Below are 27,664 nucleotides of genomic sequence, written 5' to 3'. Positions count from 1 at the left end.
CTCCAGCCAGACTAGAATCAGAACCAGGATCTACTAGAACCTACACACACCTACATCAACAAGGCGAAGAAGTTATACAGAAAAAAAACTATTTTTATTCATGATTCACAAATTACACTCTCACTGCTTACAGACACATATACATAAAACCTTATAACCCCCCCCACCCCACCCCACCCCACCCCACACACACACACACACACACACACACACACACACACACACACACACACACACACACACACACTTAAAAAGAACAAAAACAGAAGCGTAGTTGGGCCAGTAGCAGTGGTTTGTGGTCTAGCAGTCCCTGGAGTCTCCGGAGGCAGGACAGCAGCCTCTAAGTGAAGTGGACTCTTTAAACAGAGCTCACGTCACAGATCCTCACCGATCACATGATCCTCACAACTCTGTGTGACCAACTAACAGAACAGAAAGTGCACAGTTACACACAAGCAAACTAAAACGTGACGGTTCTTTCGAAGTGTCTCGTGTGTCCTCAGTACCTGGGTCGGGTAGATTTGTTGTGTGGTTTTGTGCAGCTGCTTTATGGACCCTGGTTTGTAGACGTTTGATTTCCTGGTCGTAGTCGGTCCACTCGGCTACGATCCTCACCGCAGCCTGCAGCTTGGGCTCCTTGGTCATTGGGTTGTTACACTGACAAGGAGGAAAACAGTTAACAAGCCCCGAAAGCACAAGTGTGACACGCACAGGAGCTTCAGATCAACAAAGATCAGCTCAAGAGGTGTGCATCTATTAATGGCGAAAAGCTCAGTACGGTTGAATAAACCTGTTTGATGTTTTAACGACTAATGATGGCTGACTTCAAAGGGATACTGGCTCACGTTAAACCTGTCTGCCCTCCAGTGGCCATCAGGAGGCACTGCAAGCTAGAAGCCCCTTGACTCTCTGACAGGGAAGGCGAGAATTAAAACTGAGCGCTGAACTCTTATCAGCACGACAAGCTATATGTGTGTGTATGTAGGATTCATAAACAGTTCATAAAAAGAATTAATATCACATGGGCCTATGCTGAGCAGATGAATAATCCATCATTACTCACATAGCAACAGCAACAAATTAAATAAAAGGAGTGAGTTGTTAAACCTGTACTGTCTGCGTTTGAAACTACACAATAAATGGCAAACTGGTAAAATCTTCAGCTTATGTTCCGACCCCCCACCACCCACACACACACACACACACACACACACTTACCAGGTCGATTGTCTTGGCGCTCTTCTTTGAGCTGTCGTCACACCAGGTCTCACACCACAACCACTCCTGAGGTAGAGACTTGATGGGCACTTGGTGGATCATGTTGTTGGGAAGATCCTAAAAAAAAGGTTCAAAAGTTCAAAAAAGACCATTTTTGTCTTTTTTTTTTATCAATTCTGAAAACAGTTCTGCAAGCCAACACCACCGTGAGTTCCTCTACCTGAAATACCATCCCTGACTGACATACATGAACGCTTGGAAGTGCTCTTAATATGTTGAGACTATCCGAGAGTAAAATGTTCAATAAAATGACAAAACATGCGTGCAGCCTTTAGAACAGACGACATCACCGACCTGGTCCAGGTTGGACAAGCTGTTGGGGTCCTGGCTGAGCCCCTGGTACTGACCACGAAGCCGGTCTCCTGCTGCTATTTTCCTAAACTTCTTCAGGTCGACCACATACAGGGCGCTGCGGAACAGCAATGGTAGGAACACATGAGTAACCGACTCGTGCGTCTCTGTTCAGTCGAGTCCACTCCAGCGTGCGTACCTGATGTGGTACTTGCGTCCGGCAAGGTGACTCGCCCAGTAGCCTGACTTCCAGAAGCGGTAGCCGTCCATCTCCCTCCGACTCTCACAGAACGGAGTGTACCCATACGGAGCTCCGTCCAGGTCCAGGTCACGCAGCTCCTTCAGGTCTGTACGTACAATCTGGAGAAGTCCAGGAACAACAGGAGGGATCAGCCAACTCTGATGATATCAGGACTTGTTTCTAGATTAATTAGATCTTGATTACATTTTTATAGATCACCAGGTTACATTCTGAAATGCTTTTGTCTGAAAACAATGGTGGACAGTGTCAGTGTACTACCAGTACAACTAAGCTCCAGAAAATCAGAAAATATTTATTTTAAATGATGGAAACGGACTTTTTTTTCTTTGCATGTGACTAATCAGTAAATTTGATTTTAAAAAACTCGAGCACAACTTTTCACAGTCAGTTAAAACTAAAATCTGCCTCGAATCAAATAAACTGTATTTCATTTACTGACACTGCCGCGTCCTCCGTGGTTCTTCCAGTACATTTACAGCAGCAGCTTAGAGTTAAGCCTGGTTTATGCTTCTGCCTCGTGGCGACGCTGTACCTACACCGTCGACGCAGACCCCTACGCGGACCCTACGGTGTAGCCTGACGTCGACGTGTTGTGACGTGAACGTCAAGGACTGTGATTGGTCCGCTCAGAGGAGGTCGCTGAATGCACAAAGAGGTGGAAGAACCTCCGCGACAAATATGTGCGTCTCCGGAAGAAAATGGCCACAAGAAGTCATGTTTGTCGTGTTCAAACTTTGCAGTTTGGTTCATGAAAGCCAACAGTCGTTCAAAGAAAAGCACTAGACTTTCTGTTGTAAATAGTTTTGTTTTGGAATCTGACAAGAGCCCCCGAAACCATACAAAGACACAGCCACACCCCCTAGCGGCTTGGCGGTGAATTGCAGAGCAACGCGTTCCTTCGACGCAGAACTTCGAATGCTCAATGACGGCGTAGGGTCTACGCCGCCGCCACAACGCAGCCGCAGCAACGCAGCCGCCGCAACGCAGCCGCCGCAACGCAGCCGCCGCAACGCAGAAGCATAAACCAAGCTTAACTGTTCATACGTCGGAGCCCACCTGGTCGGCGTCCACAAACAGGATCTTGTCCACAGCGAGAGGAAACAGCACATCCAGGAAGAGGATCTTGTAGCCCCAGATGATCCTCTGCTTCTCGGTCTGTTGGTGGAGCCAGCGGGGCCACTTATACTGGACCAGCTCGTACTGGAAACCGTATTCCTTTGCCATGTGGGGGATGAACTCCTACGAAACACAAAACACACCAGTCAGTGAGTGCAATCCTTCCACTGAACCTCCTCAATGATTGTCAGTCACCCAGAAGACCGCTGAGTAAATCACCTCCAGGTGCCAGCAGATCTGAGCATGATCAGATGTGGATTTTCAAAATTAAAGCTCAATTAAAGGCCTCTGAGTTCAGACTCATATTAAACCTCCTGCTTCATCAGAACTGTTTCACTTCTGAATCTTGAAGAGATTTGATGAAAGCTCTTCTCAGCAGCTGGAGTTTAGGCGCAGCCATGAATCACACGTACACATTTCCTTTAAGTGCCAAGAACTACAGTACCCACCATCCCCTTGCAGCTCCATGGTTAACTCACAGTAGGACAGCTATGGGCGCCCTAAATAGTTTTGAGTAATTGCCTGAAAAGTGTTTTAAAAGAATATTATGATGTCGCACTGAAGTTGACCTCTGACCTTTCTGATATAAAGTGCCCCCACTTCATCATTTCATGCTGTTACTGTAACACTTTTCTATATCAATGACATTTCTAAATGCTGGCATTATGTCATAAGGCACCTGAAGGACTCGCCCTGGTTCCTCTGCATGCCCCTCCTTTTAAGATGCTAGATCTGAATCCATGTTCACACCACATTCACACGTGGTCTGGGCCACAAGCGGTCACGTTCTCTCAGTGGTGTGTACGCACATGCGTCCTGAGCCATGAAGGACCGCCTCATCAGCTCATGTCCTTTGTTAAAGCAGTAATACAAACTGATGCAAGTGTGAACATCACAATGTCTGAGCATGTGAAAAGTGGGGACTCTGTCGGATTTTCTCTCCGGTGCCCCTGGTACTCCACAGAAGCATATGATTAGAATTATCATTATTATTATGATGGCTTCAGTAAACATCTTTATCAGGGAGGTTCGTTAGTAACAAGCATTGCTGTTTTTCTTCTGCTCGTTTCTCTCTCTCTCTCTCTCTCTCCAAACACCTGACCACATCCAGAACAAGACAGTAATTCCATCCATCCATCCATCCATTTTCTACTGCTTATCCTGTTAAAGGTCACAGGGGGCTGGAGCCTATCCTAGCAGCCTTCAGGCGAGAGGCGGGGTTCACCCTGGACCTGGACACATAGGGACAGACAACCATTCACACTCACAGTCACACCTACGGTCAATTTAGAGTATCAATCAGCCTCGTCCCCTCTTGATGTCTTTGGACTGTGGGAGGAAGCTGGAGTACCAGAGAGAACCCACACAGGAACAGGGAGAACATGCAGACTCCACACAGGAAGATCCTGTGATGGAGCCGGGACCGGAACCTTCTTGTTGTGAGGCGACAGCGCTGACCACTGCACCACCGTGCCACCTGATGGTAAATCCTTCAGTATTAAAATGTCAGTGATAGACACGGTCCACAGCAACAAATAAACATGTTTCCGTGCCGCAGGTTCTGCACACTTCCTCGTGCTGCTTGTATCACACACAAACTGCTGTGGGTAAATACCGCAACGCTGCAAACAGACGTATTGTAGGTGTTTATTTGCATATCACATGGAGAAGAAAGATCCGATCACAGGAGCCACACTTGGGGTGTGAACACTATCAGCAGGGCTGCTCACTAGAGGAGCACCAGGATGGTTGCTACCTGCAGGTGAGGTGAGTTCACTGTTGTTGCTGATGCTGACTCAGTTCTGGACTCTGGACTTTGGCTCGTACGCTCACTGAGGGAGATTCTTGCTATACTGTCAAATTAAACTTACTGCAACGGAAATTCTTTTTCCTTTTTGACGCGAGTGTTGCTGACTGAAACGCCTCCGGCCACAGCTGTCACTGGCTCGGAGGTGTAAAAAGAAGATCATGGCGAATATAAAGTTGAGCCCAGAAAAGCACTGACATCCCCAGACTGATCAGGAGATCTTCGTCTGTAACCAGAGTAAAAATCTGATCCTGTTCCACCTTAATGTTTGTCAAACCTGTCTGAAGTCCACACCGGTTACAGACAGAGATGAAAGCCCAGGTACCGTACATCATGTCCTACCTTGAATGTCGGTGACAGGTAGTTCTTGAGGAACCAGAACTTGACAGGAGTTCTGGTGTTCTTCAGAACTGACAGCATCATAATCCTGAGAAGGAGGAGGAAGAAAATAAATCTCAAAGGTGCTGAGAGAACAAATGTTCTCATGCACATGAGAATGGGAGGTCCTCCCAGAGACTCACCTGAGGAACCTCTCATACAGATGCCCTGAGGCAACTGAGAAAATGTTGATCACATCGTCTTTATCTTGCTTCGTCTCCTCCGTCTTCCCTCCACCTGTGAACCCTCTGAGAGACAGTTTCATTAGGTTACTTTCGTTATGTTCAATCTACATGTATTAGAGAAACAGGTCACATCTGTACCTGGTTAGAGATTTCCAGAAGCCGGTGTCGTTCTCCTCCGTGCCGTCACTCAGCAGCTCCTCGTTGATCTTGTCTGGTTTCTTCTGCACCTGATGGATGTCATATTTACAACAAGTTAGTTCCTAAACCAGCGAACACTCTCTGGGAATGTTTTCATTCCACTTAACATCACCACTGATGACATCACAATAGGTGTAGTGCCCTTTTAAGACTCCCCGTGTGCCTCGGTCTTCATGATTAGTTGATGGAACGTACAGAATATTACAGTAATGACACATGATTACCGTAATGAAACAAACATCCTTGGTTACTGAAATATGCAGAAATCAGACATTGTGCAGTCTTTTGTGAAATTATTATGCAGCACACAAACAACTTTAATTACACGCTGTGACATAAATAACCCAACATGAGCAGTTGATGAGAGTCGTGCCCTTTTATATGTGTAGAAGAAACTAAATTAAAGTGCGTACGTGAATATTTACAGCGTTTGCAGTTGTATCACACTCTGGTGAGGCTGGATGAGGTACAACTTACATAACGCACATCTACGAGCTTTAAGTTGATCAGCTTGGAAAGGCAGGTTTCATACATACATTTACATGATTTCTTTGCCACTCGGGGAAATTTTCATGTCCGTTTTTCTCTCGTTGGCAGTAGTTTGTTTTCTGAGCGTTTTTTAAATCACTTTATTTTCTCATCCGCTCAACTAAGTCAGCTTTAGTGTTTCCATTCGCTGCGAGCGAAATGCTAAACTGTTATTCTCATGTTTAACGATTCATATGGTTAAACATGAGTAAGAGAATGAAAAAAAAATGTGCAATGCAGCCATGTTATGCTAATGTTGCGTTTTTCAAAGTGTAAATCTCCACCGACGAATGCATGCACATAATGGAGATGTTCAGCATAACTCAACAGACTGGCGTTTCTTCCACTCATTAAAATTCATGAGGATGGCGACAGACTGAGGTGCCTGGAAATGCTGCACCGTTTTACATCTGAATGTATTTTTTGCAGTGACTTCAGGCAATATTCCTGCTATTATGCCTGATAGCTGCCTGGGCTGACCTTGACTTTAATGATCCTGCTCTTGAAGTTGTTCAGAACGACAATAATGTCATCGGAGTCTGCAGGTGAGTCGGTGCCGTCGTGGCTGCAACAGAAAAGGGACAGAATGAGATAAAAATAGAACCGGCAGCACAGACGAGAAACTAGATTTATAGAATTTTTGACGCAATGGTGAGGTCGTTCTCTCACCTGTAAATCTTGTAGATTTCATCGGAGCGTCCTTTCCTCAGCTTCAGGATCCAGGCACCAGGGTTGGCCTTCAGCTGGAAGTAACCCTACAAAGTAGAAAACGGCAGATTTACACCCTGAAAGAATAAAACACTGATCCAAACATGTAGCAAAGACGTAACACCAGCAACTTTTTTGCACGAGAAGAGTCTGATGCTGTAACTTACGAGGTTGGCCATGACGATGGTATCAACAATGACTGGCTCGGAGGCGGTTCCCAGGGTGAACTGGAGGCCACGCGGCGGCTGTCCTGTGCTGACGTCAAAACAATGGCCTTCCAACAGGAGGTGCTCCAACTCGTACTGAGCTGCAACAATATTCTCCACCTGCAACCACCCCGAAACAGGACAAATAATGTTTAATTCATAAAGCCTGATATCAGCAGCAGGGGGCTTAAAGGACAGCTGTGGTTTAACAGGAAGAGAAGAATAAAACTCTCCCAAGCAGGCAAACGCACATGAAAAAAATTGGGTAAATTTGGGTGATGCAGTACAATGAGAAAGCCAAACTCCCCATGAGTCAACCGGAGATCAATATGTAATATTTAAAAAAGAGGGAAAAAACAATTTCAATATCATACCACAGTCCATGATAGATGCAGTAAAGCTTTCACTACCAGCACCCCTTCACTGAATGTACCTCTTCCAGGTAGATGTTGTCCAGGTCATAGCGTGTGCGCACGGACTCGACCATCCAGCTCTCTGGGGTGTTGAGGTTCAGGGTGAAGAGGGGAGACTGAGGCATGTCCAGGAACTTGGCCATTGGACCGGAAGCGAAGCTACCATCTGCCTGGAACACCACCTCTGCTTCCAACACGTAACGGTAAAAACTGGACAGACGACACGGATCAGGGGTTAAAAAAAGCAGGAATCAACTCAAGTCTGGATTCTAGGACCCTGCTGTTTGCTGCGTTTTGTTAGATTCTCACCTCTTCAGCGGCATTTCTGACAGTTTGGATTGGCAGTTCATGAAGACTCGTAAGTTGACGTTTACAAGCTGCTTCAGAACCTGACAGAGGCGATAAGAGAGAGGAGATGAAGGACACAGATACGGTCAAAGTGATGTAATCAATAATGAAAGAGACAGATAAAATCAGATCATGACAACAACCAGCCTACCAACAGGAAAGGAGCAAGTTTCTGTGCGTCCCTGGTTACAGGATCCACCACAGCAACAACGTCAAAGTACACGTCTCCTTCCTTGGGGCGGATCTTCACAGCACTGAAATGAACAAATCAGTGACTAGTAAAGTTAATACCAAGATGAGATGAACGCTATTGGCTGCACAGCATGAAAGACGTTTAGAAAATTCATTCTGAACCAAAAATGGAAAGATAAATAACAAAAAAAACAAACAAAAAATAAAAAAAAGATAGATAAATAAACAAAAAAAATTCTATTTGCCTCAGATGGTGCAATGACAATTAGAAACGTAGTCAGAAAGCTGCTTTTGTTTTCATATTCGCTAAATTTGATTTTTTTTTTTTTTCTTCTTCTACTTACCTGTAGCGATCATCAGCAAAGCCATAATCCACCCTGGCCTCTCCTTTAGGCTGAGATGAGAGCAGAGCGTCCACCTTCATCACAAGATCACTGGCCCTGAGAGAAATCCTTCATTATCTCACACAATTTAAAAAAGATTTACTCGAGATTTTGCGACAATCTTTGGGTGTCACAACCTGTCCTCCTCAATTCCAAACTGTTGGACTTTGCTTTTGATTCGCTCTCCAGACGTCTTCAGGATGATGCTCTCCAACAGGAGGAAGTCATCCTGGTTAAACACTTCCTCATCTTCCAGTGGACCAATGATCTGTAAATAAAACACAAGTGTTGATTGAAATTGCCGCAGTGGAACAGTCGAAGTGTCCACATTCCTTCATAAATAAAAACTATGTTTGCCAAGAACGTACCCAACGTGGAAACACTCTAAAAAGTAAAAGAAAGTAAACAGTGACTCACTCTTCCATTGCTGATAACGGCTCTCTGTCCTTTCTTTAGTTTGAGCACATCTCGGCAGTAGGCCGCGTGGGAGAGCAGGAAGTCAAATTTGGGACTCTCATATGCACTCTTGAACAGTGACACATCCATCCCCTATTGGAAACATAGAGGAGAGGGTAAGGAAGTTGAGAATAACAGTGGGATGAGGGAAATGTGTTAAGAAAACGTGGATTATCCCGACCAACACTTGTACATGTTCATGAGCTCACCCCGACAGCAAACTCTCCGATGTCCACCCCCTTCTCCAGGGCTGCAGCCGTGTCCTCTTTGGCCATCTTGGTGATGAAGTTCTTGGCGTTGTTGGCATTTTGTGTCTGCATGGCGACCCAGATCGCACGTGTCACACGGCTCGTCTCGGCGGATGGAGCAGCTGATGGGTTGTTGATCATCCCCAGTCGCACATTGTTGCTGGTTTTCTGTTGTTGGGTCAGAGGAGAATTCAGGTTTGATAGATTCATTTGTTGAACAATATGTTATAAAATCTGTTTAAATCGTTATAAAGCAGGATTTCTCTACCATGTGTCTGATGGCATCGTAGAGGAGTTGGCGTCCTGAGGGCTTGTCGAAGTCTCCCACCACCCAGAAGGTCACAGGACGGATGTAACCGTCATCTAATAACCACAGAAGAAGAAAGGTGGGCTTTCAGATTAAGGGACGGAGATGACAGTCAGTCGACACAAACCAAAGCCAGGCTACATTGACTTCAGTGACAAGTAAGCTATTGTTCAGCATCTCATTCTTCATGCAGCTACAACAAACACTACATGACCCGTCATGCTCTCCTTCAGAAAAATGGTTGGAACAAGTTTAGTAAGCAGCTTTTGCAACACATTTTTAGTACTTGTTATACTCTAACACGCAGGGATGCACGATAATATCAGCATGTCGTGGGTAACAGCAGATATTGGTCAGTCTTTTTAAATGTAACTGTCTGATCGCCGATATCAGTATTTGGCGAGCAAATCGATTAGTTTCTTATTTTTTGTTCATTGTTGCTATTTATGATGAAGCAACAATGGGCAATGTTTTACAAATGTTTGGAAATAAAATTTGTATTTATATATATATCATATAAACTCGTTTTTATACAGATATCGTCGCCAAATCGGTAGTAAAATATCAGCATATTGGCAAAAAAACAACAACAATATCACGCATCCTTACTCATAAGTCTATCACATGCCATTTGTGTGAGCTGGGAAATGAAGTATGTATGGAGGTGTGGTCTGCAGACATAACTCAATGCTGCCAGCAATGTAGAAAACAGAAAAAAGACGGTGCAAGGGAGGAGAAGGAGGAGAAGGAGGGGGAATAAAAGAAAAGAAAAAGGGTGATTACCATGCCTGTTGGTGGAGGTCATCCCTGATGCAGGCGAAAAATGTTAAAACACATGAATAGGAGGGAGACGAGGAGAAAGAGGAGAGGACAGAGGAGTAAAGAGGAGAACACATGAAGAGTGTTTAGGCTGGACGGTGACGTATATTTACGGCACTGAAAAAAAGGCCCCAGATGTAACACGGTCTTCGACTTTGTGATTTATAAGCGTTTAACCTTTTTTTGTCATGTAGTTCATGCTGTTGGCCACGGCGGTGCTCTTCTCTCTGGTGTCCAGGCTAGAGAATCGAGCGTAATCATCTACAAAGTAGTTGTCTGTAAAAAGTGAAGAGAGTTAAGTAAACCTTATTGTTTTTTTTTCTCTCTTTAAAATCGGAATGATTTAGATTAGTTCCCATCCCTACTCACTGGTATCAGACAGGTCCAGGTAGGTCCTGCTGGTGGACAAAACTCTGGGGTTGATGCGAGGAACCACATTGGGCTGGTTCATGATGTAGTCCACAACGTCGTGATCAGAAACCAGCTCACCCTACGAGTTACGAGAACCCAGAATCAGGAGGTTCAAGGACATCAACAGATCCATGTGTTCATGCGGGTGACAAGGAGCCAAAGGATTCAGCTAGTTAAGTGTTGGGGGGAGAGATGGGGACTGTGACATTGGAGTTCTATCACTTCATGGGAGACTTGATCTACTAGGCGTCGTTTTGCCTGCTGGGGTACCATTATTAAAAATCGAACACACCCACCAGGCCTCTGTAAGAGGTTAGAATTAAGGGTTACAGGTTGGCTGTGCATGTAAATACATCTAGAATCTACAGAGAGAGCACACAGCAACCTGACCATGGAAAAAGTGTAAATCTTTAAAAAGGTGCACAAGGGGGCACTAACTGACCAGGTAGACAGCTCTCTGGTAGAAGGAGGTGGTCTCCAGAATCTTTTGCATGGTGACTGTTTCTAGTTCATCTGGGTCCAGGTGTTCACGCTGGTACGGTATTCCGTTGTACATAACCACAGGCAGGGGGCCCACACCTGTCTGCTCATAGTACGCCCGCCCTTCCTGGAAATGACAAATCAATCAATTAAAAAAAATGTAGATCTTTCTTTTCCAGTCTTTTTATGCATGTTAATAAAAACTCTCACAAACCACACTGACAATCATATGACAAGATGAGGAGGGGCTAAAGTTATTTTCTGATGTACGTTCATCATACATGCAGGATCATTCATGGATTATGGTCATGGATAATCGCTACCATCTTCACATCAAAATCACACGAACATCCGTCCACTTGGTTTGATTACTCTCAATTCATTATTAGAGATGTGTTAGTATGTTTAATAAAAGATCCGTCTCGCTCTCCCTTGCTTTGAAACCAGTTTAATCCACAAAATGTAACACAGTTGTAAAAGTTTGCTGGTGTAACTGCTCATATCAGTGAAAATGTGGGAGTGTCTGGCGCTGCCGTCTCACCTTCCTGTTTGTGTCGTAGCTGGAGTCGGCTCCCAGGATGCTGCTGACCTCCACGTAGGGGAACCTCTTCTCTAGAACTTTAACTACATCCCCGACGCTGAGCTGACCACCGATGGCCACGCGGTTAAACATCTAGACGGAAGGAAGGAAAATGGACAAGCAATTACATTTATGAGACAACAATCATCCGTAATTTCAAGCGAGCTGACGTGAGCCAGCGGATGTAAAAAGGTCAACTCACGGAGATGACAGCTTCAAAAGCACTCTGGCTGTCCACTTCATCGCTGATGTAGTTGTAGGCTCGGACCAGTGCCACTCCCGCATCTCGCATCCCATCTATGTCATCTTCATCTGACACCACGAACACCAAGCCAATTCTAAAACACGCAAGCAAACACTGATCACGTTTCTTCCTAAGACTCTCTCATATGTATGATGACCAGTTGAGATGCTGAGTGTGTGCTGTCTGCTTCATCAGTATTCAAACAAACTGACCATCCCCCAGATGCCACATGCAGAGAGGCTTCAAAGTTCTCCCAAACTCTCACCTTAAAAACACTACCAAATTAAAATGGATTTGAACGCATCCCCAATGACTACAACTGCAACGTCTTAGTGGAAGTTTCTGTACTGACAAACCAAAATCATCCCAAATTCAACAGAAATATACGAAACCAATACAAATACAAAGAGCTAAAGAATCTACTTTTCAGAGTAACTGGAATCCATTGGGGTTATTTTGTGTGTATGAGTCTGATGGCACCAACCTGAGTGGGATGTTGTTGGAGTAAAACATCTCTGCAACACTCAGCAGCTCCACAGCGTTCTCCTGCATTGGATCTAGAATAATCACCTGCAAAACGCATGCAAACACACGTTGACAAAGATGCACGTGAATTCTCGTGGGGGTTTTGATTTCGCGAGGCAGCGTCGCACCAGGTTGTGGAAGTTCTTGCGGATCTGCCTGATGACTCCTGGGAAGGTCGGTCGGAGCAGCTCCTGCACGTTGTAGGGCCACGAGCTGTACCTGTGATCTGTCTCCAGGTTGTTAATCCACTAGAAGAAAAGAAGAAGAAAGGATGAGTGAAGACGAGAATGGTTGAATGGTGAAGCTTTAGCCACAAAGTTGAAAGTTTGTTTGAGTGTTAACTAGGCGATCTCTTACACTGATGGCGGGGTTGCGTATGTCAACGGCATAATCGGAGTCTGAGGGCTGCACATTGAGCTTCAGGATGTCGTGGATGTAGGGCGTCTCGATGAGCAGAGAGCGCAGACCCTCCATCACCCTCGCCTCACTGCGCAGCACTTCAAACAAGCTGCAGGCGACATACAAAATACCAAATTTAAATATGCACAAAGATTTCTAACTGGGCACATTAGTCCCACTCTTATCGAATAAAAAACAAAAAAACAAAACAAAACTGTCTTTTAGATGTATTTCAAATATCTAAATTAAATCTGGATGCAAGTCAGATAATAAACAATTTGGAACACCACAAAATTGTGCCAATCATTTAATCACTCATAAATTAAAACAATCACGGTTACCATCTTATCTGAAATGCACGTCGCAGTCCTAAATTAGTGTATTATGTTTCTTTTACATAATTAGACGCTAATTTGCATTTTCTCCCAATTTTCTAGAGAGAGGCAGATTGCAGAGTGTTGTTGTTTGCTAAAAACTATAAGGTTTCTTCCTGCAGCTAAGAGGGGAAACAACAACTTCTGCTTGCATGGGGACATCAAATCAAGGTTTGAAATCCAGGATGACAACACATCTGTTCCCTGTACGCTGTGGCCCTTTTCTACTTTCACTGGTTGGGAATTGTGTGCGCGCGTGCACGTGTTTTTTAGGCATTGCATGAATGAACGTGCGTGCTGCTATTTAAATGACAACTTCTGAAATTTGGGAGACACAAGCTGTTTTCTACTGAGGAGACAGCTTGTGTGCAGCGTGTCTGTCTCTTGAGTCTCCTCTGTCCCGTCAAGTTTGTAACTACACCTTTCAGTCCTAGTCCTTCCATGTTCCGCGATAGTTGCTGCACGCAGGGACATTCCTGCTCGCATGGAAAAGTTTACAGCGCCTATAAGCGACTTCTCTAATCTTTAAAGTGAATCGGAAAAGTAGCAGCGGTACAAATCACCTGAAAAAGCTTACAGTTAACACTGCTCTTCTGGGTGTGTAAATGCACACTGCGTCGTCTTTCTCTCTCTCTCTCTCTCTCTCTCTGTCTCTCTCTCTCTCTCTCTTAAGAGGGAGATGCTGGAGTGAAGCGACGCTACTAAATATGCATGAGCGGACAATATACAGGACCAGCAGGAATCCAGCAAAGCTCCCTGTGATGAAGCAGGCGTGATGTTCACAATAATAATCTTTCACTCTGTAATGTTTTATCCTTGAACTGATGCGTTTGTTCCGGTTATCCTGTTTGTGTGTGTGTATGTGTGTGTGTGTATGTGTGTGTGTGTGTGTGTGTGTGTGTGTGTAACAAGCAAACACCGCATGCATTGTACATCCGCCTCTGTAGGTGCATCATCACGTCTGAATGAATAGTTGGAAATATATTGTGCTATTGACCTGGCTCCTGCCGGCCAGTGGTGCAAACCCTGCTTGCTGCATTGAACGGCGACAAGATTTGCTGTGCAAACAACACTGGTTCTACATGAGAAAATGATGCCTGCATTCATCCGAAACTTGCAGTGACACACGACATAAGAGAGAGGCCTCTGTATAACGTGTGCCTAAAATAATGAAGTTGAAAGGCTCTGGGTACCACTTTAAATTACAAATCCAAATGGTTTCAAGTGCTTATTGATTGCATTGTAAACACTTCATTAACCAACAGTTGTAAATGACTCATTCGGGGTCACTATATGGCAAGAAGAAGGTTGCTATGCTACTGCATTTGTACTCCTCTAGGTTAAACAGGCAATCAGATTTCCCTATTTTTGCCCCTTAAAATATAATATTATACCAAATTTCTTTTTGCCAAATAGTCACCCCCATTGATATTTTGAGAAATAACGGACATAAGTCATTTGCAACAGTTAATTAATGGTTTGAGACATTTACGATTAATAATGCACTTACAACCATTTACACTGTGATTTATGGGAACATCACCGGCATTTTGAGACACGGCGCAGTTTTTTTGTGTAATGATGACGTTGCCAGCGCGATGAAGTACGAGAGAGAGAAGAAAAAAAGGCATGCAGCCCTCACAGCAGGAGCTAAGACATGTGTCTGCTGGAAGCTTGAATGTGCCCTAATGCCGAGCAAACCCGGGTTCAAAAACCCGTTTTGGTCCGCGTGTTTCAGTATAAAAGGAGTATCACTGTAAAATGGTTAGAAGTAAATGTGGGTATTTTCAGGTTGGAATCTGCAAAAACCCAAATCAACAGCCCTCGTCTTGTTTATCCAGTGTTTAGTGTAAATATTTAATTAAAAGTGGTATTTAATATTGAATCAGAGACTCAGAGACAAAAAAACCATGAGAATTTTAATGTTGAACAAATCAAAAAAGTGTTTTATAGAGTGAAAAAGATTGATGCACATGCACTTCCGAGTAAGAAAAACAATAGCAGAGATGTTGGTGAATGGTTGTGTGTACCTGAAGATGTCCTGTGTGTCCAGATCTATATGCAGCCCATTGATGAAGAGCGCTGAATCGCCAGGCTGCAGACCAAACGTTCCTTTGAAAGACTGCAGAGGGAAAGAAGCGTCAACACAAGTGAATGTCCTGTACGCATCAAACACTAAATCTCTCCGTTAGCCTCCAGCTGAGCGGCGCGTCACACCTGACATCAAAGCCGGCGATCGCGTAGCCAATTGTATTGTAAAACTAATTGTGTAAGAGTCAACAGGAGGCCAAAACGAGACAGCTCCAAACGTGCGCTGACGGCTCTGTTTAAAGTCAGTCTGTTTAGAGCCATCCGACTCCACATTAAACAAATCTAATTATTAGAGAAAGGGTGTGTGAATGTGTGTGTGCGTGTGTGTGTCTGCATGTTTGTGCATCTGGTCATGCTGGTGTAGTCAAATCTCATTACAGGAAGACAAAGACATCAGATTAATCATACTCCAGACACTGCAATTACAACAAGACATGATTAACCCAAATATTGTTCATCCTGCTAATAAAACAGAACGCCGGCTTGAGAGCGAGCGCAAGCAAGAGAGAGCAAGAGAAAGAGAGAGAGAGCGAGCAAGAGTGTGTGTGTGTGAGAGAGAGAGAGAGAGAGAGAGACAGACAGACAGACAGACACAGAGAGAGAGAGAGAGAGATGGGAAACGTCGGTGAGCGTGTGTGTCCAAACTACTTCAATCAATAATCATTTCTCTCTGCAGGACTCGCTGCGCCCGCCGAATGAATCACCGATTCAGTAATTAGGACGTTTGCTGTTCACCCACCCAAACTCCTGTCTGCACAACAAGATAATGCGAGCGCAGCATGAGGAGAAGGGTGGAGAAACACATTTGACAGGAAAAAGGGTTGAATACCTATTACATTAGCACTGCAAGCCAAACACGCTGCTTTTTTCTGCTTCAAATCAGATGTTAAATATATAATTTTCACATAATAATAAAATGCGAGAAGCCACTCTAAGAGAGGTGATACCACCATTACCCGTTACACTGCACCTCCTCTTTATTAACTGTTAAACTGTCCACCTTTTCTGTTGATTACTTCATGCTTATTGTATTAATTCCATATTTATTCACACACGGCAGTGTATGGAATGTCCACCTATGTGGGGTGCCAATAAAATCCATATTTTCTCATATTTGCATGATTGTCATCTTGTCCTAACTTGTTTTTGTTTTCTTTGCACACATGGAACCTCCATATGTGTTATTGTTAAAGTAATTTCATACATTTTCAAATGTGTGCTCCAGCCAGTTGTCCTAGTATTAGCTGGAAGAACATTCATTGTCATTGAGGTGAGGAAAATAATGGATTTTTCACAATATAATCTTCTTCCATTTGGGTGTGGATTTTGATTTCAGATATTGATACTTGTAACAGTGTTGTTCAAAAAAAAAAAATATCAGTGTACACATCCTATTTTTACTTAATAAAGAATACTGAAATGAAAAAATACATTGGGGTCAATACTGCTCATAATATTGATTTACAAATATCAGAAAAAAATGTGCTGCTATGGGGAATTCAGTCAGCTACATTTATGAATACTGAAATCTTTTCAAGTACAGAACTGATATGGAAAGCGTTTTGATATTAATAACCAAGGTCCTGTGTGCGTACATACAAACTTGGCCAGGAAAGCAGATTCAGAAGTAAAATTCTGAGATATTTTCCTCGAATGGTAAAGTGTGGGAAATATTCAGTGGCTATATTCAACAATTCTATCTGGTTTTTTTGAATGTCTCTCCTATGTTTGATCAGATCTTCACAGCTAAACCTAAATGATCTCAGACTGCAGGACGACAACGTTATCAGGAAGGGAAACAACAAGGGAGCAGTATTCAAGAGAGTCAAGAAGTAAAGCAGCTGCGATGAAGACAAGTTGACCTCATAAGTCATAAAGACCAACTAGTCCTTGAGACTAATACGGATATATAGATGAATGAAGGATCAAACTCGTACCCTCTGGTTTTCCTCGATTTCTCTGCGGATGTCAGAGCTGACCACTGTTTTCGTGATGGATCTGCGAGGGGAAAAGGTCAGAATGAAGTGTAAATACAGATTTATCAGTATTTGTTTAAACTTCTTATTCACTGGAGCTGTTCCTGTTGTGTGTGTGTTGATTCTATACCTGGCTTTAGTGGGAAAGTTCTGACTGAGGTCTCTCATAACGTTGAGGGCATCGACAGCAGGAGCCGCGAGGATGCGAGCGGCTGTCTGGAAACTGAGGTCTATAAAAGAACAGGTGGGTGGACAGGAAGGCAAAGAGGGCAGGAAAAAAAAGAGAAAGATGAGTGGACAAAGGGAGAGAACAGGAAACACTCGAGGGTGCCGGGGAAGAGAAAGTTTCAACAAAATAAAACTAGGATGAAAAATCGTTGGGGGATGTGAAGACGCTTTGTATTTTATTTACATACAAGAGGATAAATCATCTCTGCTAACTTGCAGCAAGAAAGCTACATTTTTCTTGACGCTAATCTGTATTACAGAGACACAGAATTTAGGATTTATTTTTGCTCATACTTTCATATTTCATAACATTCAACCTTACTTTTTTATATTTAGACTGACAGCTGATATTTACCAATGGCAAATGCATCTGTATAAAGACAAAGTTTCAATGATATTCATATTCTGTACACATTGAAAAACATAAACATGGTGAATTTGACAAGGAGATGGTTTTCATTCATCCCAAAATATTTGTAAGGTGCCATAAATCAAATCAATCTATAAATAAATTTACTCATCAGACCAATACGAGAAAAAAAAAAATCATGATGTGCCAACGTCACTGCACATCCCTAATTTGTCTAGAGGCAAATTATTTGTTCCGATGCCTCCTTTTGTGTTTATAAATTACAACCATTCAAGAGCACTAAAAATAAAAGCTTCTATTGTGCTCATTACAGGCTCAAGTTTGAGAACAAGCCAACTTCTCCAGTGAATTAGATAGTTTTAGTTGGAGTCAAAAAACTTGAATGGTGCACAAGGCAGCTGCAAAGATAATAATGCACCTTTCTGTGTTATAAAAAAAAGAACCTTCGATGTTTTCTGCAACAACATGAAACCTTGAGAGCTGCAAACATTTCGCTCGGATGATTTATAAGCCGCTTGTCTGTATAAAAGCAATGTCAGAACAGACTGCAGGAGAGAGGTCATATATTCTTTCATTAAAAAGGAAAAGAGACCATTTTAAAATTCAAGACTTTAAAGAAACTGCAAAGAAAGCCAAGATATCAGTGAGAATGTTTTTCCCACGGCATCACAGGTCCAACTAAAGAAAACCCGGACAGAAAGAAATCTAACAGACCAAAAGCTACAACTTTCAGGATGTTTTTGCGAGTCTCAAAGACGACAACAGCTTCACGGTGTCTTGGAAGCAGCAGGTTTGACAGGTGGAGGAAGAAAGACATTGATAAAATGGCTAAAAAGATACACAGAGAACACTTGTAGGTAGGTGCTCTGCACTGAAATGCATTTCAGTAAAAACACGGGTGTTTAGACCGTCAGTGCGTCTAAACAGGTAGAGGAAAACCAGACCGGTCGTGCATATGCGGAGAGGCTCTTTAGAAATGTTGATATATGGGTATTTAAAGCATTTGCATGAAGGGGAGGAAGAGTGCAGCAAGGATTATGTCAATGTAGTGAGCATCTCTGTAATGGTGTGTGATTATTAGCCCCTGGAGGTCTCCCTCTCTTTGTAAACAGGCTGAGCTAATGAGCCCCAGCGGGGAAGAAGATAAAGACAGACGCCCACATGACAGTCTGAACGTCGAGCTCAACCCAATCTCACTTTCCCCGCCGTCCTTTATTCAGCACCATCAAAGCAGCCTCACGCTAGTCATAGAAATGAGACTCTTTAATGCAAGTGGGATACACAAATGCATATAAAGTAGGGGGAACAAAATATGTTCGGGGCGGACTGAGGTGAGGATAAAATCTGAAAGTGCAATTCTGTCTGTGAAAAGTGTGTTCATAGGTGGCGTAATCCTAATCAATAATACTTTTATGTTGTGGCAGACGATGCCCTCATATCTATCAGGAGACCACTGATTGATCGCACTTATTGATTACAGAACTAGACAGATACATTTTCAGTGGCGGTTTTGATTCACTGATGAAATGATCTCACCATTAAAGTGGCACAGTAATAACGGTATTCATTTATAATCGACGCGTAAGAAAATTCGAATCAGCACCTCGCCAGTGCATCTCCTCATAATATACTTTATGGTGCAGCGTTGGAAATTAATTTTCTTTTTAATTCAAGGCGTTACTGAGATAACTTTGAATATGTCAAGTCAATTTTACTTAGCAAAATATCTCTACAAAGGTTCCCTCAAGACACTTTCTAAATAAAGTAGGTCCGCTCTTTAATTTAATTTAATTTATGGGCAAAAAAAGTGTTTTTGGACTAAAATGTTGTCACATTGAAGTTGACACTTTGGAAATAAAATATAATAAACTTCATCATTTCATGCTATTAGATATTTATGTGAAATTTGGTCATAGTTATTAGTGTGTCCATGTCAAAATTTGTTGACAGTTATGTCAACTGTCAGTGCTGTTGGTGGATTAAAAGCAAGTGTTTTTAACCCCGTATTTATAAAAAGGAAAGCAAGCTGAACCTGTGTTAGGCTTGAGACATACTGTGGCTCTGAGTACAGTTTAATCAGCAGAAACCCAACACAAGATGTTAAGGGTATTAATCAAGGAGATCATGTTTTAGCTCTTTATATCTATCTCTGAAAAAGGCATCGATCAGCTGCAGCTATTTCAGAACGCTGCTGTTGCAGTATCCCCATCAAGAAACAACTGATATTTTGATGAGGAAGACTATCTAGTATTTCAGCCATTAAAGAATTATCATTTGTCAGCTGTAGCTATAAACCAGAGCTCAGTTCAAGTCCTGGGGGTTTATTTACAAGATCATAAAATCGATTTACTCAAGATTTATGAGACGGAAATGATGCCTTTATGTTTTAACTGAACAAGGAAGTGTTTATCAGTGCTGCAAGTTCAGAGCAACTGAGTTTATTTTTATTGGTCTGTTATGGATCTTTTGGTTTTGCGTATTTGTGCTGTCACATTTAGGAACAATAAATAATAAACTGATGAAGCCGAAAGGAAATAACGCACACTTCCTGCATGGTCTGTCTACATCAGGAAATCTAATCGCGCAATAGTAGACAGCAGAAAAAGAAAAGAATAGGATATGATACGGGAGGGGACCCACCTTGCATTTGCCAGACTTTAAGAGGTGCCATATCATTGGTGCTTTCTACTAAATGTTTCCTCAACTCCTTTAACTGTTCTTTCAGCTCTGGGTAGAGGGTCCTGAAGAGAAAGAAGAAGAGAGAGAGGAAAAGAAAGAAAAAGTGTGTGTGAGCAAGTGCATCGAGGTCTAAATTGCTAATTAGAATAAGTCAGATTCACGGATTGATTTGTTTATTTCCAGCTTAGTTAATCAGAGATATTAGTGTTGAGATCAGTGCTTCGAGGGAAGAAACTACATCGGAAAGAAAGAGTTTTTAGAATTAGCTGACACAGAGTTACTCACTTCAATTTGCCAAAAAGAAATCCCTGGACCTCATCCACCGGATCGTTCTCCCTGATCACTGTAGCATTCACCTCCGCCCCTGAAACCACAATCAATTAACTTCTTATTCACATCGGGACTCCTCCAGGAATACACCATTGTGGGCATGTCTGTATCGACAGTGTGTATTCTTGGGTATGCACCTTGGACTTGTGTGTCATCTTTCGCCTTGTACTCCTGGCTTTTGATGGCCAGTTCCACTCCATAACCAGACAAATAGACTTTCTCTTCACTTGGATTCTGGAGGGGGAGAGGACGCATTGTAACTCAAGTTGAGGAAAAGGTTAATGGTCTCAAGCTCCGTTGCGAGAGCTACTGAGCTCTCAAACTAGTTTCATTGTCGCTAAACTGATGCAAACTAGAATGTAAATAAAGACCGACAACCTGACAGCTTGCAAAAACAAGAAGCCAAGAGATCGTGAGAACGTGATCAACCCCCCGTGATTAGTTGTAGTATGTCATAAATCACGACCCCTCCGTGGTGGAAAGGCTAAACCACAATGAGAAATACTGCATTAGGGTTGTATGCCTCCATTATGCATTCCTTTGACCAACACATCTTTAATCAGGTCATCTTTGAGTCCCAGGTTGTACAATATCTGGAGAAATTTCCTCAAGGTGTTCCTGAGATATAATCTACATGTAAAGTCCTCCTTTGAGCTAGTGTGCTCCGATTCCTTTGTTCGCAAGCCTCTCAGCACTGTGTTACAGTAACACAACTGAGCTGTTGCTAATCAGTGTGAGTGAAACACAAATAGGCGATGTAGCGGCACATTCGCACTTGTTGTAAATGAACATCCTCATTTTGTCCTCTGCTTTGACTCACCCGTGCATGTTTGCTACATTAGCTAGCCTCCTAACCCGTAGCAACAACGACAATGTGATGGAAGCTAACGTGTGCACATTTTTTAGTTGTAGTCCGATGACTTTACTGTATATTTCACTGTGAACATATTGCTATGCTAACGGTGCAGTAATTGCTGGGTGAGAGGGCAGTCTGTAGCCATATCTGTAGTTGCAGGTTAGTCACAATTTTCAATGGCTATAACCTTTCATTCTGTTGTAAGAGGTTCTAGTAACATTGATTTTGAATATATTCTCACTCCTACTGGGAAAATTAAGCACAAACACATGCATGACTGCTGACTTTTTCTTTTGACAGCTTTCTTGTCCAGACAACCAGCTGTTGCTTGTTAAGCGCTGAAGACACTAAGTACCCCTGATTGGCCCCCTAGCTTTGAGGCAAAAACAAAAAGTGTGAAGTGTTACAACCTCTCAAGTGTGCAGAGTTCTTGCCTAACAAACAGATGGTGAGGATGATTTAGCATAATTACAAGGAAAACTTATCAACTGTATTTGCATGTGAGTGAAGAAGCAATCCAATTTCAACTTGACATGATAAATTACAATCATCTTTGGTGTAAATGAGGACCTCAATTTAAATGCAGGGTTGTTGTTTTTTTGTTTTTTTTTAAAAGATAAGTGAAAACACAAGTGGTTTTCAATCATCTTCATTATGCAGTACATTTACTGCTGGGAGCTGCCAAGAATTCAAGGCCACTAGGACAGAGGCTAAGAGGACAGTACATATTCATTTAGTCTGATAAGGACAACACTTTTTAATGTAACTTCCTAAAAACACTTGATTTGATGATGACTTAGCCAAAATATGAATTGAGAAGATTTAACTGGGTCTAACAAATCTACATACTCTACATAGATAGATGCCCTGCTTTACTTGCGTCGCAATGACAGTTTGTAGATGGATAGGCAGGGTTGTGATACCTGTGCAGTTTTCATTTAAGATGTGACCATGTTGAAAACATTCACTTCAACATAATAGTAGACTGAGGAAACCAACAAATGTAAATAACTAAAGCTAAAATGGTGAATTTGTTTACCGTGCTTATATAATTCCATCCATCCATCCATTTTCTTCTGCTTACAGTAGACTGCTAAGGGTCGGGGGGGGGGGGGGGCTGGAGCCTATCCCAGCGGCTTTCAGGCGAGAGGCGGGGTTCACCCTGGACAGGTCACCAGTCCATCACAGGACCAACACATAGAGACAGACAACCATTCACACTCACAGTCACACCTACGGTCAATTTAGAGTATCAATCAGCCTCGTCCTCTCTTGATGTCTTTGGACTGTGGGAGGAAGCTGGAGTACCAGAGAGAACCCACGCAAGTGACTTGAATCTGGAACATTCTTGCTGTGAGGCAACGGTGCTAACCACTGCACCACTGTGCCACCTGCTCATCTAAATAGTTAATCAAATCAAAACTGTCACTAGGGGGCAGCATGGCTCAGAAGTAGAGTGGCAGTCTAACAACCGAAGGGTTGCTGGTTCAATTCTCAGTTCCCCTGGTGACCATGTCAAAGTATCCTTCAGCAAGATACTGGGCCCCTAATTGCTCCTGATGGCCCTGCAATAGACTGGCGACCCATCCAGGGTGAACCCAGCTTCTCACCCAGTGTCAGCTGGGATAGGCCCCCCTCCCCCATCTTTGACATAAGCAGTACTTTTATTCAGAATTGTAAACATATTTTGTATTCTTGTATTTGTAACAACTTACAGCCAGGTAATGACGGAGCACGTAACTCGCCAGGCCTTCGTTGACTTTAGATAATATGACTTGGTGAAACATCTGGAACTCTGGTTTTCCAAATTCTGCATACAGGATGACAACAGGAGCATCTGGATTTGATCCTGGGTATTTATGATCCCCCTTGAACAGGTACGGCTTCGGTCTGAAAGAGAGTATCATGAAGATAAGCTCTAATTTTAATTAGTCTCGAGATTAATGACAAGGTGTTACAATTCTCCAAATCCACGATTCCATTTGATGGTCATAATTAGATGTTTATTTTTCAGCACCGACTACTTTGGTATCTTCTTCATTGTCTTGATTTGCAAAGATCAAGGGATCATTGGTTTCATCTCATCTGTGTGAGTGTGTGCGTGAGTGTGTGTGTTTGGGGGGGGGGGGTGTAACGAAGATGATTACGCTAATCAAGAGGAAAACAACTTTTGGACAGCACAATAACTGTGAGCCAGCAGTTGACCCCTAGAGTCTGAAAGTCAGCTCAAAGCATCTGAGAACCTGAAAATGGTTACCGGGATCCTGCTTGTGATGAGAGAGACTGGACACATTATAATTGCAACATTTCTATTAATAAAGTCATCACGCTCCATTTGAGTCTGCCTCTAGTTACCTCTCTGGCGCTGTTTTCAGCAGTGCTGCCAAACTATCTGGATCACACGTCTTCTCTCCGTGGACACTGAAAAAGGCTGAGCAGCCAGAGGGAGGAGGCTGATTGGCAGCTATCTAAAAAAGATAAAGAACAACATGATAATTGTGCACACGGGAAACAACCTTTACAAGATTATTACCCGCATTCACGTACAAACATACTCGGTCATCTTGCTAGTACCTGTTGGAAGGAGTGCACTGTTGCAGAGTAGGCTCTAAGGGAGAGGGCAAACTTCAGCATGTTCACCTGGACAGAACTGAGCAAGGCACCAGCTTTCTTCACAATCAGGTCATAGTAGGCCTGATCTGTGTCTGCATGACAAGAAGCAAACAGTTTAAACACTGGGATATTTAACACATTTTCTATTTATCAAGCTCCTTCTAAGCCTCATCTTGGGAAATAAAAAACAGGAGACTGACTTAAGTGTACTAAATATACAGGCAAATAAAAGTTAAAACAAAATGAAAACATAGCTTGCAGCTTCATTCCATCATGTTATTGCTTGCGTAAGTATTTGCACAAACCACTGACTCTGCAAATGCTACCAAGAAGCTTGCATACACATCATAAATTCAGCTGCTTGAGGCACGAAGACTAAAAGTGAAATCGAATTTAAAGCTGGTAGAAGCAGCTAAATACACTACCATCATATTCTCCATCTATGTTCTTATTGGCCTCAACAAAGTCCCAGAACTTCTCCTGGCTCTCCTCAGCCAGGAACTCACTGAGGAAGAAGAGAAGATTAATACATCTCAAAGATAATAGTAAAATGTGTAAATCCACTCGTGTGAAGGTGGTCACCTGGCCTCCAGAAGCAGAGGTGTACTAGCCCATTTGGCTGTCAAGGTAGTGGTTACAGCCTTGGAGTCTGCACCCCAAGAAACTGCAAACAGCTGTGAGAGCAGCACAATCCAAAGAAGCCACATCCTACAGCCTACACCTGATAGTGGAAAATACAAGGTGAGATGTAGTAGCAAATGGGAGTCGTTGGAATGATGACACACACAATAAGATCTGCAATGCTGGTAAAAAAAAATATATACACAGTATGCTGTCAGGAAGCAGGAGCACATAGTGACGTTGTGTGTATTCAATTTACAGTTGATATCATGGATCTAAGTAACCAACAGTGAGAGTGAACACAAGCATGACAGCTTATTTGAGACCGTAATGAGAGATCAACTACTTCTCTCTCTTTGGATAGATTCTGGTTCAAGGTTCAACTTTTTATAATCATCCTGTGTGTTTCCTAAATAATTACCTAGACCAAAGTGACTGATCTCCCGCACTGGACTCACTCAACACCATCATCCATGCTTGATTTATCTGAATACATTTGATGTCTAGGCACTGGTCGTGACAGAGCGATTCAAGTGGAGGTGGATATCGCAACAACCTTATGATATTAGGAATCTTACAACAGGACACGATGTCACGGGAACACCAACAGCGCTGCCACAAGTAAACAAACGGCAATGATTTCCATCCAATAGGAATGATCAGCGTGGCTCCTCCGTCCAATTAGCGCACAGTTTCGACATCCGGATTGTTTCAATGACGTGAGTTGTCACATTAGCTACAATCACAAACTACCTGCTAACTCTAAATAAATCTTATAATATATTACAATTTGAGAGATTTGCAGTTGTACAATGAGTGGTGACAGCGAGCTGCCGTCATTTGAATGAACACGGATGTTAGCCGCCAGGGCTAATATTAGCTAACTGAGCTAGCGCCAAACTAACCAGTTTTACTTGCTCCGGTTATTCACAGGCATTTAAGGATGAAACCTAAAACGACATTTATAATTACGAGTAAACACACTGGTATACACATTCAGCACAGAAAAAAACTATGTTTTAATCTACCCACCGAAGCCGGCTGTACAGCTTCCTGCATTCATGATCCGCTGGGAGTGGGTGGGTCCTGTCGAGCCGATAAAGTAACTACACATTTGCCTGTTCAAAAATAATTCTAAACGCATATAATCGAATGAACTAACCGTGATATGAACTGTCAATCGCCGATTTCTCTCACAGATAATTGAAGAATGAGGAGTGACGACACGACTAAATATGGAATTTAACATTTCCCCCTTACTCCTGCAGCACAAGCCAAACTTTGGGATTTTATGTTTGATTCAATCAACCATAATAGGACGGTAATAACACTGTCCATTATAAGAAAATAGGCAAATGGCTGCCCAGCAGGCCGTAATAGACTGGCTGTTTTGTTTATCTGTGTCTGTCTTTGCTGATATCCATGTGCAGTTATAACTGATTTGGCCAATAACTGACACTGATATTGTCTGCATAAAAAGTGTAGGCCTATATGATATTTACTTTTTGTACAGAGAGAAGAACATATGTAAATATTGTCCATTTAAACTTTTAAACTTTTCTTTATTAATAAAATATTTGGAAAATCCCTTAAATGATCTATTTACAACATTGTTTCCTTATCCTAAACAGAGGATGAGCAAAAAAAACACTTGATCAATGCTTCGCTAGTTTTTGTATCAGCCATTGGACTGATTTAGAGGTTGTTGTTTTTTTGTTTTTAAAAGGCCAAAACCTGCTGGTATCAATAATAAGGCAATATGCCCATGCATCCCTTTCCAAAAAGGTCAGGTCGTTGAGGCAACCTTAAAATATCTACAGTAATTCTTGATTAGGAATCTGTCTGAAATCATCTTGCCCTCAGGCTGGAGTGGGACACACAGTGGCCCTTTATATAGTAAATACAGCAGAGGTGACAGAGAAAACCTGACCCAAACACTCGCGTGTCCACCTACGTTAACCGTTTGCTTCTGATGGAACATCTAGGCTGCACAGATTCCCAAGACCTAAGATTTGTCAAATAGATTAAGAGTTAGTTGGCATGGTGGTGCAGTGGTTAGCACTGTCGCCTCGAGTCCCAGCTCCAGCACAGGATCTTTCTTTGTGGAGTCTGCATGTTCTCCCTGTTCCTGTGTGGGTTCTCTCTGGTACTCCAGCTTCCTCCCACAGTCCAAAGACATCAAGAGAGGACGAGGCTGATTGATACTCTAAATTGACCAGAGGTATGAATGTGAGTGTGAATGGTTGTTTGTCTCTATGTGTTGGTCCTGTGATGGACTGGTGACCTGTCCAGGGTGAATTGCCTCTCGCCCGTAGCTGCTGGGCTAGGCTCCAGCCCCCCCCCCCCCCACCCCCCCCCATAATATAAGCGGAAGAAAATGGATGGATGGAGATTAAGAGCCACAGACTGTGTGAAAAACAAATAACCAAAACCCTTATACAGATGATGCTGCAGGAGACCCTCGTCACAGAGACGTGTGACCCTTTCAGACTTGTTGGCTCAATAGGCAAACGCAAACGTCTACAAATAGGGTGAATATTTACAGACCTCAACAGACCTTCATGATATCAGTCATCAGGGCAACAGGCATCGTTCAGACTGACAACAACAGATTCCCTGGGTATGACAAACAAAGATAACGTAGAATTAAGCACAGAGGCGAGGTTGTTTGACGCATTATAAAACTATGCAAGACAATATTAAACTGTAATCATAATTGTTCTCAACCTGCCAAGCCTCACTAATGAACAGAGCACACGTTTCC

The 27,664-nt window shown here is 42.8% G+C and overlaps 1 protein-coding gene across 2 annotated transcripts; it reads right to left on the bottom strand.

Moving 5' to 3' along the window:
- Window positions 1-187: 187 nt before the first annotated feature.
- On the bottom strand, window positions 188-25,984 carry uggt1 (UDP-glucose glycoprotein glucosyltransferase 1). Of its 2 annotated transcripts, XM_086181852.1 has the most exons (41): window positions 25,933-25,984; window positions 24,862-25,000; window positions 24,705-24,784; window positions 24,241-24,371; window positions 24,022-24,134; window positions 23,382-23,556; window positions 20,948-21,044; window positions 20,766-20,844; window positions 20,442-20,542; window positions 17,334-17,433; window positions 17,165-17,225; window positions 15,167-15,258; window positions 12,721-12,871; window positions 12,492-12,611; window positions 12,323-12,408; window positions 11,797-11,932; window positions 11,556-11,687; window positions 10,977-11,141; window positions 10,493-10,613; window positions 10,301-10,399; window positions 10,088-10,111; window positions 9,266-9,360; window positions 8,959-9,165; window positions 8,711-8,842; window positions 8,431-8,561; window positions 8,255-8,350; window positions 7,870-7,972; window positions 7,680-7,759; window positions 7,391-7,580; window positions 6,919-7,077; window positions 6,713-6,798; window positions 6,524-6,608; window positions 5,456-5,544; window positions 5,276-5,380; window positions 5,097-5,181; window positions 2,888-3,070; window positions 1,769-1,929; window positions 1,573-1,687; window positions 1,219-1,335; window positions 507-657; window positions 188-422 (listed from the first exon to the last, which is right to left on the bottom strand). In XM_086181852.1, the coding sequence occupies exons 1-41, from the start codon at window positions 25,961-25,963 to the stop codon at window positions 403-405; spliced, it is 4,623 nt and encodes a 1,540-aa protein (XP_086037978.1). In that variant the 5' UTR covers window positions 25,964-25,984; the 3' UTR covers window positions 188-402. The 2 variants fall into 2 exon arrangements, with proteins under 2 accessions (XP_086037978.1, XP_086037979.1); XM_086181853.1 differs by lacking the exon at window positions 10,088-10,111.
- Window positions 25,985-27,664: the final 1,680 nt, after the last annotated feature.

Source organism: Aulostomus chinensis, chromosome 17 (genome assembly GCF_037954235.1).
Source record: "Aulostomus chinensis isolate RoL2024-O1b breed Wild chromosome 17, RoL_Achi_v1.0, whole genome shotgun sequence".
Lineage (NCBI taxonomy): Eukaryota > Metazoa > Chordata > Actinopteri > Syngnathiformes > Aulostomidae > Aulostomus > Aulostomus chinensis.
The sequence above is the reverse complement of the archived record's forward strand: the minus strand, read 5'-3'. Positions and strand labels throughout refer to the sequence as shown.